Source organism: Artibeus jamaicensis, unplaced genomic scaffold (genome assembly GCF_021234435.1).
Source record: "Artibeus jamaicensis isolate MK-2021 breed Jamaican fruit bat unplaced genomic scaffold, CSHL_Jam_final contig_354, whole genome shotgun sequence".
Classification (NCBI taxonomy): Eukaryota; Metazoa; Chordata; class Mammalia; order Chiroptera; family Phyllostomidae; genus Artibeus; species Artibeus jamaicensis.
The window spans coordinates 7,953,244-7,970,518 of record NW_026521803.1 but is presented as its reverse complement, the minus strand read 5'-3'; the positions used below and the strand labels follow the sequence as shown (position 1 = coordinate 7,970,518).

At 38.3% G+C, this 17,275-nt stretch overlaps 1 protein-coding gene across 1 annotated transcript in view; it reads right to left on the bottom strand.

Annotated features, from left to right (window-relative positions):
• Positions 1-15,604, bottom strand: part of MIB1 (MIB E3 ubiquitin protein ligase 1) — a 128,608-nt gene extending 113,004 nt beyond the window's left edge. The window contains exon 1 of the mRNA XM_037161549.2: positions 14,591-15,604. Coding sequence (XP_037017444.1) covers positions 14,591-14,819 — 229 coding nt within the window. The 5' untranslated portion in view covers positions 14,820-15,604. The remainder of the gene's footprint in view (positions 1-14,590) is intronic.
• Positions 15,605-17,275: the final 1,671 nt, after the last annotated feature.

Genomic DNA, 17,275 nt, shown 5'->3' with positions numbered 1-17,275 from the left:
AAATAAATAAATAAATAAATAAATAAATAAAATACAGGAAAGGTGTGGCAGATCATACTTTCCAAAGAGGGCCACACCAATCTATACCCATCCCATGTTCTCTTCTGACAATGCGGCAATGACATGTGGCCATGGAGAGACAGGTCTATCACCCCTCCCACACCCACAACGGACCTGAGCAGACATTTGCAACTACCATGGTCAGCAGGTGGTGATGAAAGTGACACTATATGACTTTTGAGACTGGGTCATAAAAGACAACGCAAGTGCCACTTGTCCATCTTTCTCCTTACCTCAGGTTTTATGCCCTGCATGCCTTATGAATTCTGTCATAGAGAAGATACCACATGGAGTGGCCACAGAGATGCCCTAAAAAGCCTGGTTCTGCTAGCCCCTCTTCTCTTTGACACTTCAGCTGAGGTCCTAGACCTCATGGAGCAGAGAAGAAACAAGACATTTCCCACTAAGCCACATCCAAATCCCTGACCCGTGAAAGCCATGAGCATATAAATTGTTTCACAGCACTAAGTTTTGGGGTCATTTGCTATACAACCTCTGTGCCTGAAACAAAGCTTTTTAATTTGCAATCTTTGTTAAATTATAATTCCTTAAATACATACTAAAAATAAAGATGAATTAAAGAACATGAAAAAAGAAAAGCATAAGAGTGCTAGAAAAAAAAGATGAACAGTACATTTTATAATTTTGAGTAAAGTTTTTCTAAGAATGACATGAAACCTACGAGTCACACACATACATGTGTGTTAAGTAGAGAAAATATGAAAGCCCACTCCAGAACTGGTGGCAGTGATTGGGAGTGCACAGATGGGGAAAACCAGGGCAGTTTCATTTACTGTTCTATATACTTTTGAATTGTTTAATTTAATTATAAGCATATTACTAATTTCATAATTTTATTTTTTATTATTTTATTTATTTATTTATCTTTAGAGGGGAAGGAGAGAGGGAGAGAAACATCAATGTATGGTTGCCTTTCGTGCATCCCCTGCTGGGAACTGGCCTGCAGGGAACTGGTCTGCAACCCAGGAATATGCCCTGACTGGGAATCGAACCGCGATCCTCTGGTTTGCAGGCCTGTGCTCAATCCACTGAGCTATACCAGCCAGGGTAATTTCATAATTTTAGAAAACACAAAATGACAATACCAATTTTATCCTCTAAAATTGGCACAGATTAAAATTAACATGTCAGTACATGTGAAGATGGTGTCAAGAGCCACTCAGATACTGCTGAAAAATAAAAATAAAATGAATACAACCTCTATAGAGGGTATGTGCAAAAATATTTCAAATACCTTAAAAAACCTTGACCCTGCCTTCAAATTTTTTAAAAGGTACATCCAAAATAGTAAATTGTTTGCAGTAGATAGAAACAAAAATTTAACATAACTGATGTCAAAAATACGGGGTTATTTATATGTAATCTATGGTAATTCATAAAGGGAAATTCAATTATTAAACCATGTAGAACAAATGTTACTGAAATTATAAATGATATTATTATTTTATAAAGTACTCTGAAAAGAATTATAGTGCAACATTTTGGTAAGTAAGTTACATAATACATATTATCCATGCACGCAAAAAACCAGAAAAAATAATTCTCAAAATGTGCTGATGGTATTACCCTTGATAGTTTTCCAAGTTTCCTACACTGAGTGTGTATTAATTCTAGGAAGCAGCTGGGTGACTAGGGGAATTTAATATGTAATATAAGCATATAATTAAAATAAAAGCTAAAACAAGCAAAAACATGAAGGACTCCAAGCAAACATTTGTAGAAACCAACTTTCATATCGTTACTTTAGCAGTGGTATATATAACTGCTACTTAGAAGTTTTTGTTTCGTTTAACCCTTACACTACTGAATTAACCCCCCACGTGTATGAAAAAAAAATGTTCATACATGCCTTATTAAGCACACTTCTCACTGCCACATACCCGAAGTTAGAGTCTAATCTGTCTTACTACAGGAAAGCACCTTGACCAAAAACATAATATTAAATAGCATAAAGTAAATGTCTCCACAATGGTTACGTTTCTGAACAAGGTCTAAAATAGGTCTTCTATGTCATTACAAAAAGTAAAATGCACTAAACAACCGGTATCCCTATGCATTTACACTTTATTCTAAACTACCTGTGCAGCTCTTCAAATGAGTTAGTGGATAAGAAGCATAGGGAAAATGTATTCCAACCTCCCCAACTGACCAAAAAGAGAAAAAGTCTAATTTTCAGCCATTTACATATTTTTATCTCTGTTCATTTTCCATGAAGTACAATGATAACATTCATGAGCTCATAATCTAAGTACAGGCTTTCTTTAAAAGAAACCATTTAAACACACAATGATAGCTGGTTTTAAAAAGGGGGGCTCTTCTACAATTCATGGTTTTAAAGAATACTTCAGGAAAACCATTTATGCACACAAAGGCACATCCAAATCCCTTCTTGGTTCCCACAGTTCAGATGCCAACAAAGTTACTTAACAGCTGTGAAACAGACTAATGCTGAGAACTGGTAAAAGTAAACAAAGCAACCCCTTCCACTACCAAAATGAGCACTACAGAATTTTTAAGGAGAATATAATTAATTGGATTTAATTCAATTTAATTTATGTTTAAAGAAAACATTAAACAGGAGAGGGGCCTTGTATTTGCAAGGCTAAAATTTAACTGATCTCTCACATTGGTAGCTTTTTTGTTTCCCCTTACTACATCCATCCAATTTATTCTCATCTAAAAACACATCCTCCCAGTCTAAATCTCCTTTGCCCTGGCAAGAGTTATTTCTTAAAATTTTCACTTCATAAAGCTTAATTTTCTAACTAAACCTATTAATGCTTTTTCTCCTTCCTACAGAATACCATGTTACCCTCAACAGTTAATACCCTTTCCCTTTGCGAAGCTTTATGAACACATCTGCCACTGTTAAATGAACCACCTAATGGTAGCTTTTCATTCATTCTACTACTACTCAAATGACCATCTGCTCTGTTTTAATGGCCTCTCACCTAAATTCAGGAACTTGGAAAATTTACATAGCTCAAGTCTCTTTGTTGGAAAATTTTATGAGAACAGTAAAACATGCCAGTCAAGATCAATAACCACAAGTTAAAAGAGCCTATGAAAACAGCTTAAATGCGCAAAGCACTGATCTATGCAAGTAAAATGCTATATTTCTAGACAGACAGCAAAGATGGTTCAAAGAGAAAACTAATGTCCTCACTACAAGCAGTCCACTACATGAAGCACTTCAACATGGAACATGAATATCTCAATTATCACTTTGTATAATAATAGCAAAAGTAAAATATAATTGGTCATTGACAAGAGTGGAAACCTGTATTAGGTATACAATGGAATACCTAAAATGAACATTCGACCACAATTCAACATAGATGAATTCTTCAGTTGTAAGGTTGAATTTTTTTTTAAGCATACAATACAAAATGTTGCAAATAAAGCAGTATAATGTAAACAAATCTACAGGAATAACTAATTTCTAGATAGTGGTTACCTTAGGAAAGGAAAGAAAGGAATAAAATTGAGAAGAAGTAAACAGTGTCTCAAATGTATTAACAATGCTTTGCTTCTAGATGGGTTTGCCAGTATTTATTAATCATTTATATACTTAGATATTTAAATTTTATGTAATAAATATTTTAATTTTTTAATAAAAAGCAAACATCCCTAATAGACTAATACAATGTCTAGTTAATCCTCTACATTTCTGCCCTAATTAAAAGATTTCAGCTACTACTAAAAAAATAATTTATAAGTTATTAACCAGGATTTAGATGTATTTATCTATGGTGACATAACTGTTGATGTCATTCAACCAACCAAGAAATCCCATTTCTGATTTATGGATTCATTCAATTTTAACCCTATATCAATGTGACAAGATGTTAGAGATTAAAAGAGGATTAACCAACTTGAGTAGCATCTTATTTTCCCTGAAATTCCTGATAAGGGTAAGGCCTTGGTGACCTACCAGTTGGTACATTCTACATTCCATTTTCCTGAGAAATACTAAGTTAAAGAAAACACAATTGTTATTATTAATACTAACTACTATTTGTTAGTACCAAGCTTGCTGCTTCATATATTTATGAAGGTGCTTCATAAATATATGAAGCACCAAGGCATTAAAAGGTAGGCATTATTATTCCCATTTATAGATGAGGAAATTAGGCTCAGATAAGTAACCTACCTTTTGCCATATAACATAAGTAAGTGGCAGGCTCAAATTCAAACCCAATTGTGTCTGATTACAAAGCTTGGCCTCTTATGCTGTTCACTAGGCCAGGAATTTTTTCTACTTAGTTTTGACCCTACCTGAAAAATAATCACATATCTAAGGCTTATGTCCTCCATACAACATACTGGATTCAAAATATATGCTATTAAATCCTATTCTAGTCTTCAAATAAATCTTGAAGAGATACATTTTAAAAACTGAAAAGATCCTGTAGAATGAAAACACCATCTACTTTCAACCAACTCTTGTTATGCACTAAGAAAATGACTTTGAGAACAATCTGACAATAACCAGAGGGGAGGTGTGAGGGGATTATGGGGAAAAAGGAGGGAAGGGTTTTCAGAATACATGGACAAAACCAAGGGGGGGTGGAATCAGGGGAGGGAGGGTGGATGGCTGGGGAGTGGTGGGAGGAAAATGCAGACAACTGTACTTGAACAACAATAAAATATTCTTAAAAAAGAAAATGACTTTGAAGGCATCTCACCCAAAAATCTACAATCCCATCATATCTTTTCTGTTGGACAAGTTATTCTCTCATCTATTTTTGTAGCCTCTGCTACTCTATTATAAACTTGCAAGATATTATAAACATGACCCCATACAGAACAAACAAAACAAACAAGTTGTCAAACTGGGTATACGATTGGCAATTTTATTAATATATTTGTTATTTTTAGCACTTGTTATATAGCCGTAGAAAATGAGGTCAAAGAAAATTAAGAATTTTATCCACTTTAATTTTTTTCCTGTTACTCTAAAAACTCATTATTTCACTTCAGAAGCAAAATACCTATCTGTGTACCTTGACCTACTCCAACTTCATTCTACAGGTGAAGAATTAAGGCTCAAAGAGAATAATGTTATAAAGTGGACAAGAAGAAAAAAAAAGACTCACAAATCTGGATTTGCATCTCCATCATTAACTTATTACTTGTAAATCTTGAGGAAGTTAGTTCATTTAAGATGGCCTGTTTAACTATCAGTAAAATGAAAGCTATGAAGTAACATTTTTAGGGGATTAAATGAAGTAAGCATGTAAAACACTTAGCATAGTGCCTGACACGTGACTGGAGCTTAGGAAATGTTAGTCCTTTGTCCTAGTTGACAGACACACTTGATAAAATCTAGAATGAATAAATGCCTTGCTTCCTCTGTTAAACACCTGCATTATCCACTATTCCATGAAAAGAGACTAGGGGAAAAGGGTGAGCAAGACACCATATGTAAAATATTATCACCCCAAGCTTTTATGATTTATTATGATTAGCCCTTCAAAACTCCTAAAATTCAATAATGATTTTTTGAAATTTCCACCCCATTTCCTATTCTTTGTGTTTTTAAAATTTTTTGCCTGAGGATATGTTTATTGATTTTAGAGAGAGAGGGGGAGAGAGAGTATATGAGAAAGAAACATCAAGCGGTTGCCGCCATTAGGCCCCCTAATGGGGGTCAAACTGGCAACCTAGGTATATGCCCTGACCAGGAATCAAACCGCAACATTTTTTTGGTATACAGCATGACGTTCCAACCAAATGGACCACCCAGCCGGGGCCCCATTTCTTGCTTTTTTAGGAACAAAATTTTTGCCAAGAGGATAAACCCACCCCTGAAGGAAAATCAAATACTCACGGGTAGGCTTAGAGAACATACACACTAATTCTAACTAAAGTAGATGTGCTTTAAAAAGTATTCCAAAGCCAAAAATGAATGTCTATCTGTTGTGTTACATTACCTCCTCTGCTAATTTAAACCCCACCTTATCTTGGATGCATTCTACAAGTTTACTTATAAGCCAGTTGTTTAGAACTCAGAACACATTTTTCTCCAGAAACAAAGTTTTACAGATAACTTAGGTATCAGAGTATTGTACAAAAACCTATTTACTCTGCACAGAGCTACAAAGATAAAAATTGCTGTGTTCCTAGTTCCATATGAGATGCTTTAATCACTACAATCCAGATGTGATGGTAAAAGAGGCAAGCTAATGAGGTGAGGACATATGAAAGTATGTGAGTAAAGAAATCAGTTTAAGAGAATGAGGAGGAATATTCTTTTAAAAAACCCTTTTCCTACCGGTATTTAAAATGCAGAAGCTCTTGCCTGGTGATACAGAGCAACAATTTTCAAGCAATGTGCCGCAAGAATTTTTAAAACATGCAACACCTGACTACTTAGACAGGGCACTGACTTCTTTTCCCTTATCTTGTCAAATTAAAAAAAAAACAACAACAGCCCTAGCTGGTGTAGCTCAGTGGATTGAGCACAGGCTGAGAACCAAAGGGTCACCAGTTTGATTCCCAGTCAAGGGCACAGGCCTGGGTTGCAGGCCAGGCCCCCAGTAAGGGCCATGTGAGAGGCAATCACATATTATGTTTCTTTCCCTCTTTTCTTTCCCTTCCCCTCTCTCTAAAAATAAATAAAATCTTTAAAAAAAAAAAGATTATGCCCTGGCTGGTGTTGCTCAGTGGATTGAGCGCAGGCCTGGGAACCAAACAACCACGGTTCAATTCCCAGTCAGGGCACATGCCTGGGTTGCAGGCCAGTTCCCAGCAGGGGATGCATGAAAGGCAACCATACATTGATATTTCTCTCCCTCTCTCCCTCCCTTCCCCTCTGAAGATAAATAAATAAAATCTTTAAAAAAATATTGTTTTAAAAAAAATGACAACAGCCAACACAAACCATCTGGCATGAATGAATCAAAATTACATCTTTTGTTTATCAGATCTGCAAAAAATGTATGTTTTGGTGTGCCACAGGATTTTAGTGATTAATTTATATATACCGTGAGATGAAAAAGGCTGAAAATCACTGACTTAGAGTAATGGTTTCCAGGAGACACAGAAGATGATCCTTTGAAATGCAAGAGAAAATATAAATCCACAATCTCCTATCTGTAATTTCAAAATCCAAAACTCTTTAAGTTTTTTAAAATAAATCAGCAGCAAACTTACCTAGGTATAGACCGAACAACCTGCTATATACAGTATGTAGTCTTTACTGCCTTAGTATAATTATTCATATGCTTCATGGTAGAAATATTAATGTACAGTATATGATAGCAAAGTGCTGTGGTGTACCTCAAAGTGGGTGTTAAGTAATGTGTGGCAAACATACCATATTATGTTTCTAAAATCCAAAATTTATAAACTCAATCCTAAGCATTCCTAACTAAGGGTTGTGAACTTGCATTAAAACTTTTATTTTCATTAAAAAAATGACTTGTCACATATGAAGCACAAGGTGTCCTCATGGTGAGTGGGAGTTTGAGAGCATGAGGGCCTGATACTGCTGTTCACCTCTGACATGAAGACATGATGCAGTTTTTTGGTGTCCAGTTAACCAGATTTGTGTCGTATATCCTAATGATACAAAAAGAACACATTGTCCAGTCTCTTGAAACATAGTACCTAAGAGTCAAAATTATAAGTTCTATATGTTTTAAACAAATAATACGTTTTCTAAAACTGCATACCTTTTTTGAGATGAAAAGTAGTTGCTTAGTGGTATGCTTCTTAAAGTTTGGGTTTTTTAAAAATTATACCCTTTTAATTTCTCCCTGCCAGGTAAAGATGATGTCTGACAACAAATGGGAAAATAAATGCTGTCCAAAAGAAACCAGAGTAAACAATGTGAACTGATATTCAGAGATCATTATATGGTTTCTTTCATTATATGGTTTCTATCATTATATGGTCTTTAACACTGAAATGTCAAGTACCACTAATAAACTCATATCTGCAGTCTTAAAAAATGATTTTTACTTCATTTTAAATTCAGTGGATTTTGAATTCATTGATTCAAAACATTTCATTTTGTAGAAATGATTCACTTCTAAGAAACAATGAGCATCAAAAAAGATGAAAAATTACCAGCTGAATTTCAATAACAATTTTTACTTAACTGGTAAAGAGGATAGAAAAATAAGATCGAGGTTTGGTAAATACATTGTATGAGCGACCGTCAAGAAATAGATACCATACCAATCCAATGCCTCTAGAAAGGGAGAAAAGAAGTTTTTAAAAAGGAACTACTGAATGGTAAGGGGCTTAAAGAAGGGGTCCAATAGGGCAGGATCCCAGACCTTCAAAGAGGGGTTGTGACTGATTGGTGCTGGGGTCGTTGAGACATGGGCATATCAAGGCTGTTTCTGAAAATGTGCAATTTGGAATCAAATACTGATACTGAACTCCTGCTGGATGAGATGGCACCAACAGGAAGAGCAAGCAAAACCGGAAAGAGCAAGTCCCTTCTTCCCCGGCAGCCTTGCTGTCTCCTCTCGTGTCCCCTAAGGTTGGCAAAGCCGAGGATTTAGCTGGCAAAGGAGAAATATTGTGTGGCAAAGTCCCGGCCCAGCCTCACAGTGCATAGCTAGAGAAAAATTTATAATTAAATAGATCTAATCCATTCATTTGATAAAGAAAAAAGCCACATAAAGGAAAATTTTCTACCACAACAAATAAAATTATCTATGGTATCCCTCACAAACTACACATACAAACATAAATACTAACAGCCTAATTTTTCTCATAAAACAAAAGATCTATAAACAAGGTAATTTTTTAGTAACTTGAATACTGGATAAGATCCGATCACTTTGTACATATGACAGTGCCAAGGGCACAGTGTGGCTTCAAAGGTGTAGGATGACTGGCACTTTAGCTGCTGTTAGGAACAACAAAAGTGTGAAAGATTAAGAACTCCAAGTAAAGTAAAAATACAAGACCATAAAAGTAAAGGCTGGCCAGCTGGAGAATGACAGCCTCACGTGCAGTTCAATTACTCGTTTTGACAGCATAAGCTCTCTTTCACAGGAATGATGTTTTCTTACAGGAGGCTTAAGGCAATTATATGGAATAGAATACCTGCTACATCTCTCTCTCTCTCTCTCTCTCTCTCTCTCTCTCTCTCTCACACACACACACACACACACACACACACACAGAATAACAATGTCTAACAATAGTGTTACATCAATCAAATAACCACACCCCAGATAAGCATGTTATTTAAATTTCCTTATCAATTTTCCTTCAGGAAAAGTAGTACAAATGGTGATCATTTCTGTGCTATACTATAAATGGGCCCTGGCTGGTACGGCTAAATGAACTGAGCACTAGCCTGCGAACCAAAAGGTTGCCAGTTTGATTCCCAGTCAGGGCACACACCTGGGTTGAGGGCCAGGTCCCCACTGGAAGGCTCGTGAGAGGCAATCACAGATTGATGTTTCTCTATCTCCCTCCCTTCCCCTCTCTAAAAATAAAATAAATAAAATCTTTTAAAAATAAAAAGTATCAAAGAAGAAAAAATACTCAATAGTGCCATTTTTTTTTAAAGTCCCCAGCAAGCACCAAGTACTGACACATTTTTTTTATCCATTCATCAACTGGTGTACATTTGAGCTGCTTCCACTTTTTGGCTGTTACAAATAAAGCTGCTGTAAACATTCGTATACAGTTTTTTGTAGGAGCATATGTTTTCCTTTCTCTTGGGACTATACCTAGAGTGGAACTGTTGGGTCATGTGACACTAACACCAGAGGAGTTTGTTAGAAGCCCCAAAACAAGCACTCTTTGCTAGGTGTGGAAGAGAAGTACAAAGAACTACCCCCAAAACTGCCGGGACCAGCAATATCAGGCAGTTTTTGAATAAAGCTAATCATCTATACCCTTAACTTTTTGTTATGCATACCCACAAGGGTAGAAAGACCCTTAAGAGGAAACCCAAATTCATTTCCTCCACTCTTTTTCTGGTAACAATACCGTAGTCAAGTGACCACAAAACCACCATTACATAAAAACACATTTCTCCCTAAATTCTATAAAATCAGTGCCTAAATGATAAAAGGTCAACTATACCTTATTACTTATACTTTATTACAGACTTCCCACAGTTAACTCCAAACTAATTCAATAACATATATTTGCACCATCTTCTTGCTTACTACAAATTAGCCAAGATAGAAGATACACAAGATAGAAGTTATATCATTCAAACATACACTATATTCTTCTCAAAGTTTGACTATCCTACACCAGAAAGCTTATTTGCCAAAAATATTACAGATCCCACATACAACACAGTCTCCAATATGCAATAATATAAGAAAGATTCACAATGATTCAACCACTCTTGAATTCTGAACTCTCAGAAGTGTCACAATACTTTTTAAAGGTTAACCATTTCTTAATTTCCAAACATACTGTAATAAATTTTATGTTCATATGTGCATATAAATAGGGAACAAAGAATGAATAATCAAAGACAATCTCAGATGTCCATGTGGTAAACATTACAAGACTTTAAAAAATTAATTATGAAATACATCAAGCACAAAAAGGTATAAAAATATAACACATGTATGAGCCCACCACCGAGTTTAAGACATAAAACATTCCCGAAATAGTTACAGCCCCTGAAGTATTACCATTAACTGCACCCTGCTGCCATCAACATACAAATATCCACTCCCTGGAATTTAGCCCTTATTTTTACTTTTTTGGTATACTTTTACCACACACATACATATTCCTAAGCCAGTAAGTCTCAATCATATTCCTAAACCAATGAGGATCAAGGGCAATTTTGCTCCCCATGAGATATTTAGTAATATCTGAAAATATTTGGGATTATCATGACTACAACTAGTGGGTAGAGGCCAGGGAAACTGGCTTGCTGCACAGAATGGCATCCTACTACAAAGAATTATCTAATCAGGCCCTGGCTGGTGCAGCTCAGTGGATTGAGCGCGGGCCTGCGAACCAGACAATCGCGGTTCGATTCCCAGTCAGGGCACATGCCTGGGTTGCAAACCAGTTCCCTGCAGGCCAGTTCCCAGCAGGGGACGCACGAAAGGCAACCATACATTGATGTTTCTCTCCCTCTCTCCTTTCCTTCCCCTCTAAAGATAAATAAACAAAATATTTAAAAAAAATAAAATGAAAAAAAAAAAAGGAATTATCTAATCAGTCCAACACAGCAATAGTGCCAAAGCCGAGCAACCTTGCTCTATACAATAAACAACATCATTTTGCACTTCAATATACCACAGGTTCTCTTTCTCAAGAAACTTTATTTTCTTGCTTTATTTACTTAACATTAAGTTTCTCTCTGAACAGAACTTCGCTGTATAAATTCAGTTTGTCTATCCATTCTTCTATTGATGCTCCTTTAAGTTTTTTTTCCAATTTTTTGCTTTTACATAAAACATTACTGTCAACGTTCTCATACAAGCCTCTTTATGCTCAATGAGAGATTCTGTCTAGAGCAGTGATTTTCAAAGTGTGGTTCTTGAACTCCTAGCGTAGTACCCAAGTCCCTTTCAGGGGCTTCATGAGGTCAAAAATTATTTCAAAACAATATGAAGATTATATTTGTCTTTTTTCATGTTGGCACTGCAATAGTGAGAAAATGCTGGTGATTTAGTCAAGTTAAAACACTCAAATGAAACTTATGGGTAGCCCATACCTGCTGATATAATGCACTTCTTAGTGCAAAACATCAGTCAATGGTATTTATACCTAAAATACAAAATCTGAATTTAATCATGAGAAACCATTAGAAAACCCAATTTAAGAGACAGTCTATACAATTATTGGTTCAGGTCAAGGGCATGAAAGACAAAGAAAAGACTGAGTAACTAACTGGCCCAGATTGGAAGAGATTGAATGACAACTAAATGCAATGTGTGATCCTGAATTGGATCCTGTGGAATGATTTTTCATCTAAATTGTTTCATTTTATATGGTTATACCAATAGAGGGGAAAACAGTCTAAGCTGTTGAATCATTTCATGTTAAATATTTTTTCCAAATGGAAGATAAGTATAGGGAACACCTGATATATTTTTGTTAACATCTCATTTCACATGTAAGTTTTATCAGAGATTTATCCATTAACTCAGCAATGAGTCAGTGTCTTTGATTCATAAAATTTCAGGGATCTGTTTGTTATTGATTCTAGAATTTTTTATATAATATGATGAAGTGAAGGTTTGCTCTCACAAAAAGTTCTAATTTACTTTAATAAAATTCATAAAACTCATTTATCCTTAATACTATATTCAGTGTTGGTTGGGCATCATCCTGCAAAGCAAAAGGTTGCTATTTCGACTCTTGGTTAGGGCACTTGCTTGGGTTGCAGGTTGGGTCCCAGGTGGGGCACACAGCAGAGGTAAAATTTGATTACTTTTAGAATGTACAAATATGCTACTTCTGACAAAGCCTAACATCCTGAAACAGGTACATAATTATTGTTAGTAGCAATACAAAGGGATATGAATACAAGTCAACTGAGTTTTTGAGTGGATAATTCCTAAAATTGTGTTTCTTAGCTGGCTTTTTAATGAAAAAGATGTATGTGCAGGACCAAAAGAAAAGATTTCAACAGTACAAGAAGGGGCAGCTATTGTTAAAAGTTTCTTGTGTATTCTTACACAATACCTTATTCACTGCAAGTATATACATTAATATACTGTAAATGTGCTCCTCTTTCAAAGCACAAATGGCAATACACAATATTGTCTTCTACACTTTTGTTTTGTAACTTAGTAATATGTGTTGGTGATTGTTCCATGTTAGCACCTTATTCTTTCATAGCTGCAGAGTATTTCAGTGACTGGATGCAGTTTTTTATTTAACCAGTACTTTTTTGATGGGCATTATATTGCTTCAGGTCTTCTTATTTACAAAGATGGAGTGAAAAAAATCCTTGTATGTGTATCATTATGCATTTGTGCTGAGTATATCTGAAGCAGAATGGCATCTAAGGATACACATATTTAACACTTTAATAGATCCTAATTGCCCTCCAAAGACATTTTACCAATTTACACTCCTGGCAACGCTGTATGAGGCATACCTGTATAAGGCAAACACTGTATGAGGCATACCTGTAAAAGGCAAACACTGTATGAGGCATACCTGTATAAGGCAAACACTGTTTCTGTACATTCTTAAACTTTTAATTATGCTAGCTCAAGTTAAAGTTTGACCACAACTCAAAAAGTTGGAGGCATCTTGGGATCAGTAATTATAGGTTTATAGGAAAATTTAAATATCTTTCTAGGGTAAAGGTAATGTATAACAAATCCTGAACTACAGAGATTTGTTACAGGGATACTAGTGTCGTGTAGTATGGAGTATACCCACCCTATAGTTTCATTATCTTACATAAAGCACGTGTTTATCAGGGGTAATTGTTTTAAGATGTTAGTTTAATTTATAAGGTTATTCCACATATTATTTAATTTGGGAGTATAGCAATTCATCTTGTTCAACAGATTCTTTTACTAAATATAAAAGCATCCCTAGATGCAGAGCAGCTAGACTTCTTATGAAATGCTGGAACAAATCACAACTCTTGTTCTGGTTTTGCACCAGGACTATAATACTACTTTCTATGTTTTTTTTTCCTACAAAATATTTAATAAGAGATATCCATAGGCATTATATTATACCTTTTAGATTTAGTAATCTAAATTAGTAATTTAGATTTAGATTTAGTAGTGCTTGATATTTATTTACATAATAGTTTAAAAAATTAAACTTTTTCTGAAATAATTTCAGGCTTACAAAAAATTACAAAACTAATAAAAACAGTTCCCTTAGGCCCTGCAGCAATATTCTTCATGTATTAACGTCTTATAATAAAGTACGATTATTGAGACCAGAAAAATAACAGTACTACATTATTAACTAATCTGCAGACCTTATTGAGATTTCACTAGCTGTCCCATTAACGTCCTTTTTTTGGCCCAGGATCACAAATTGCAGTTGGTTGCCATTCAGTCTCTTCCAATCTGGGCCAGTTACCCCAGGTCTTGGGGGAAGAGGGCGAGACAGATATCTCAAAACAACCTAAGGGCCGTTCGGCAATTGTAACCGGTCAACTAAACACCAGATGGCAAGGAAAGCCTCTCTTCGGACAGTTACCACTTGGAGTCTTGATTAATTTCAATGGCTTATTGGACAGACCTCTCCAGATCCCTTCCCTAGAGAAGGAGGAGGGGAACCGTCTGTTGTCTTCCCAGTGCTTTGTGCCTTCTAGGCTTGAAAGCATCCTAGTGATGGTACTGAGCATTATTTCCCCTGGTGATGGACGGCAGGGAATAGGAGCTCTTTCCTGCAAGTTTATGTTTATCAGGTATTAAACCTAAAATTCCCTTTGGCTCTTTCCCTTCCCGCTCACTCTGGCCGGGCGCTGCCGGATAGGCGTTCTACCAAGGCCTTCTCCCAGGCCCGCCGCCCACCCAGCCTCGGCCCTCCCACAAGCTTGCAGGCCCCGGGCCAGGTGGCAGCGGCTTACCCGTGGGCGCGCTGTCCAGGATGCGCAGGTCGTAGGCCCCGGAGCAGCGGTAGTTGGCGGCGGTGCCGTTGTCCCACACCACCACCACCTCCTCGGGGCTTTCGAAGCTCCGGACTGTACCCACATGGCCCTCGCCGCCGTCTTGCTTCCCCCACTTCCAGTCCGGGCCACGGACTACCCGGGCCCCGACTCCTTCCACCATCACCCGGTTATTCCGGGAGTTACTCATCTGGGCTCGAGCAGTGGGCTCCGCTGCTGCAGCTGCCGCCGCCGCCGCCGGGGGGCCCGTGAGGCAGTTGGGCCCGGGCCGGACTCTTGGCGCCGGCGGGGGCGGCAGCGAGCCCCGGGGGACGTGGGAATAACTCACGGGGACGGCGGTGCGATCCACGCCGAGCCTACGGCCCTTCCCTAGCCGTGGCCGCCGCCGCCGCGCCCCCCTCTCACACTGAAGTCCTGACCACAGCGACACACAGGCCGCGGCGGCGGCGGCGGGCGGACCAAGGGGAGGGGGCCGTGGGCGGAGACTCCTTCGCTTCCTCCGCGCTCCCCTCCCCGGCTACGGCGTTTGCAGCCAGGAAACCACCCTCTACCCTGGCAGGGAGCTCGGGGAGTCGAGGGAGGCTACCGGGGGTGGGGGGAAGTCGAGAGCGGCCGGGCGCAAGTTTAACTGCCGGCCCTTTTCCTCCCCCGGCCTCTGGCTCTGGAATGTGCGCCCCGGGGCCGGGGCCGCCTCCACCCCCGTGGGCAGCGATGGTACCTCCCCAGTGTCCGGCGAGCGCCTGGGCACTGGAGCTCCCTTCTCTCTGCCCCCACGCACGCCGCCACCGCTCCGCCCAGCCACAGAGTCCCCTACGGGCGAGAGCGGCTCCACATCCGGATACTGACCCACCCAAGGCAGGAGCGGCACCTTCTCGAAGTGACTAGAAGGGATCCTGAAAAACAGTGGGCTAGGAAGGGTTTTGGAGAGTCATGCCAGCCGGGAGAGAAAAGAGAAAAATCAACCCCTAAACGTCAATCCAGAGCTTAGTATGAGTGCGCATGCGCGGGGCCCATTAAAAAAATAATAAATTTAAAATTAAAAAAAAAAAAAGTTGAGGGTAGACGCCTAGCTTCAGCCTGGCGAGATGGAGGGGCGGCTCCCGACCATTGCTAACCCTCAGTGCCGGGCACCTCATTATGTGTGAAGAAAGGTTGGGGCATGGAACTGTGGCTGGCGCGTCTGGAGGTGGGGTTAGAGGAAGAAAGGGTAGGGATGCTCCCGGCCTGCAGAAACTGGGCAACTACGATGATGTCAGTCTTTCATTAAGTTCTAGAGTTCTAGTGTACCTGGGTGTACTGAGTGTGAATTTGGGTTACATATTGTTTTAGCCTTTTTTAATGGGACTGGGAATAGGGCAGTTTATAGCACAGACTAAAGGCAGCCTGTACTTTGTATGTGTATATTTTTAAGTCTATTTTATTGATTATACTATTACAGTTGTCCTATTTATTCTCCCCTTTATCCCCCTGCACTCCCCCCCACCAGCATTCCCCCACTTAGTTCATGCCCATGGGTGGCACATATAAATTCTTTGGTTTCTCCATTTCCCATACTGTTCTTAACCTCCTCCTGTCTATTTTGTAACTACCAAGTATACTTCTTACTCCCTGTACCTTTTCCCCTATTCTCCACCATCCCCCTCCTCCCTAATAACCCTCCATGTGATCTCCATTTCTTTGGTTCTGTTCCTGTTCTAGTTGTTTGCTTAGTTTGTTTTTGCTTTTTTCCTTTAGTTATTGATAGTTGTGAGTTTGTAGTCATTCTACTATTCATAGTTTTTATCTTTTTCTTAGGTAATATCCCTTTAACATTTCATGTCAGGGCTTAGTGATGATGAACTACTTTAACTTGACCTTATCCAGGAAGCACTTTATCTGCCCTTCTATTCTAAATGATAGCTTTGCTGGATAGGGTAATCTTGGATTTAGGTTCTTGTCTTTCATGACTTGGAATACTACTTTCCATCCCCCTTTTGCTTGTAAGATTTCTTTTGAGAAATCAGCCAATAATCTTCTTTTTTCTTGCTTCTTTTAAGATTCTCTCCTCTTTCATCTTGGGTAATATAATTATGACATGCCTTGGTGTGTGCTTCCTTGGGTTCAACTTCTTTGGGACTCTGAGCTTCCTAGACTTCCTGGAAGTCTATTTCCTTTGACAGATTGGGGAAGTTCTCCATTATTTGTTGAAATAAGTTCTCAATTTCTTGTTCTTACTCTTCTCCTTCTGGCACCCCTATGATTTGGATGTTGGAACATTTCAAGTTGTCTCGGAGGTCCCTAAGCCTCCTAGTTTTTTGTGGGTTTTTTTTTGAATTATTGTTTCTTCATTCTGTTCCAATTGAATGTTTATTTCTTCCTTCTGGTCCAAATTGTTGACTTGAGTCCCAGTTTCCTTCCCTTCACTGTTGGTTCCCTGTATATTTTTCTTTATTTCACTTTTTATAGCCTGTACTTCTTCCTCTATTTTACAACCATACTCAATCATTTTTGTGAGCATCGTGATTACCAGTGTTTTTGAACTCTGCATCTCATATGTTGGCTATGCCCTCGTCACTTAGTTGCTTTTCTGGAGTTTTGATCTGTTCTCTCATTTGGGCCATATTTCTTTGTCTCGGTGTACCTATTACATACTAAGGGGCAGAGCCT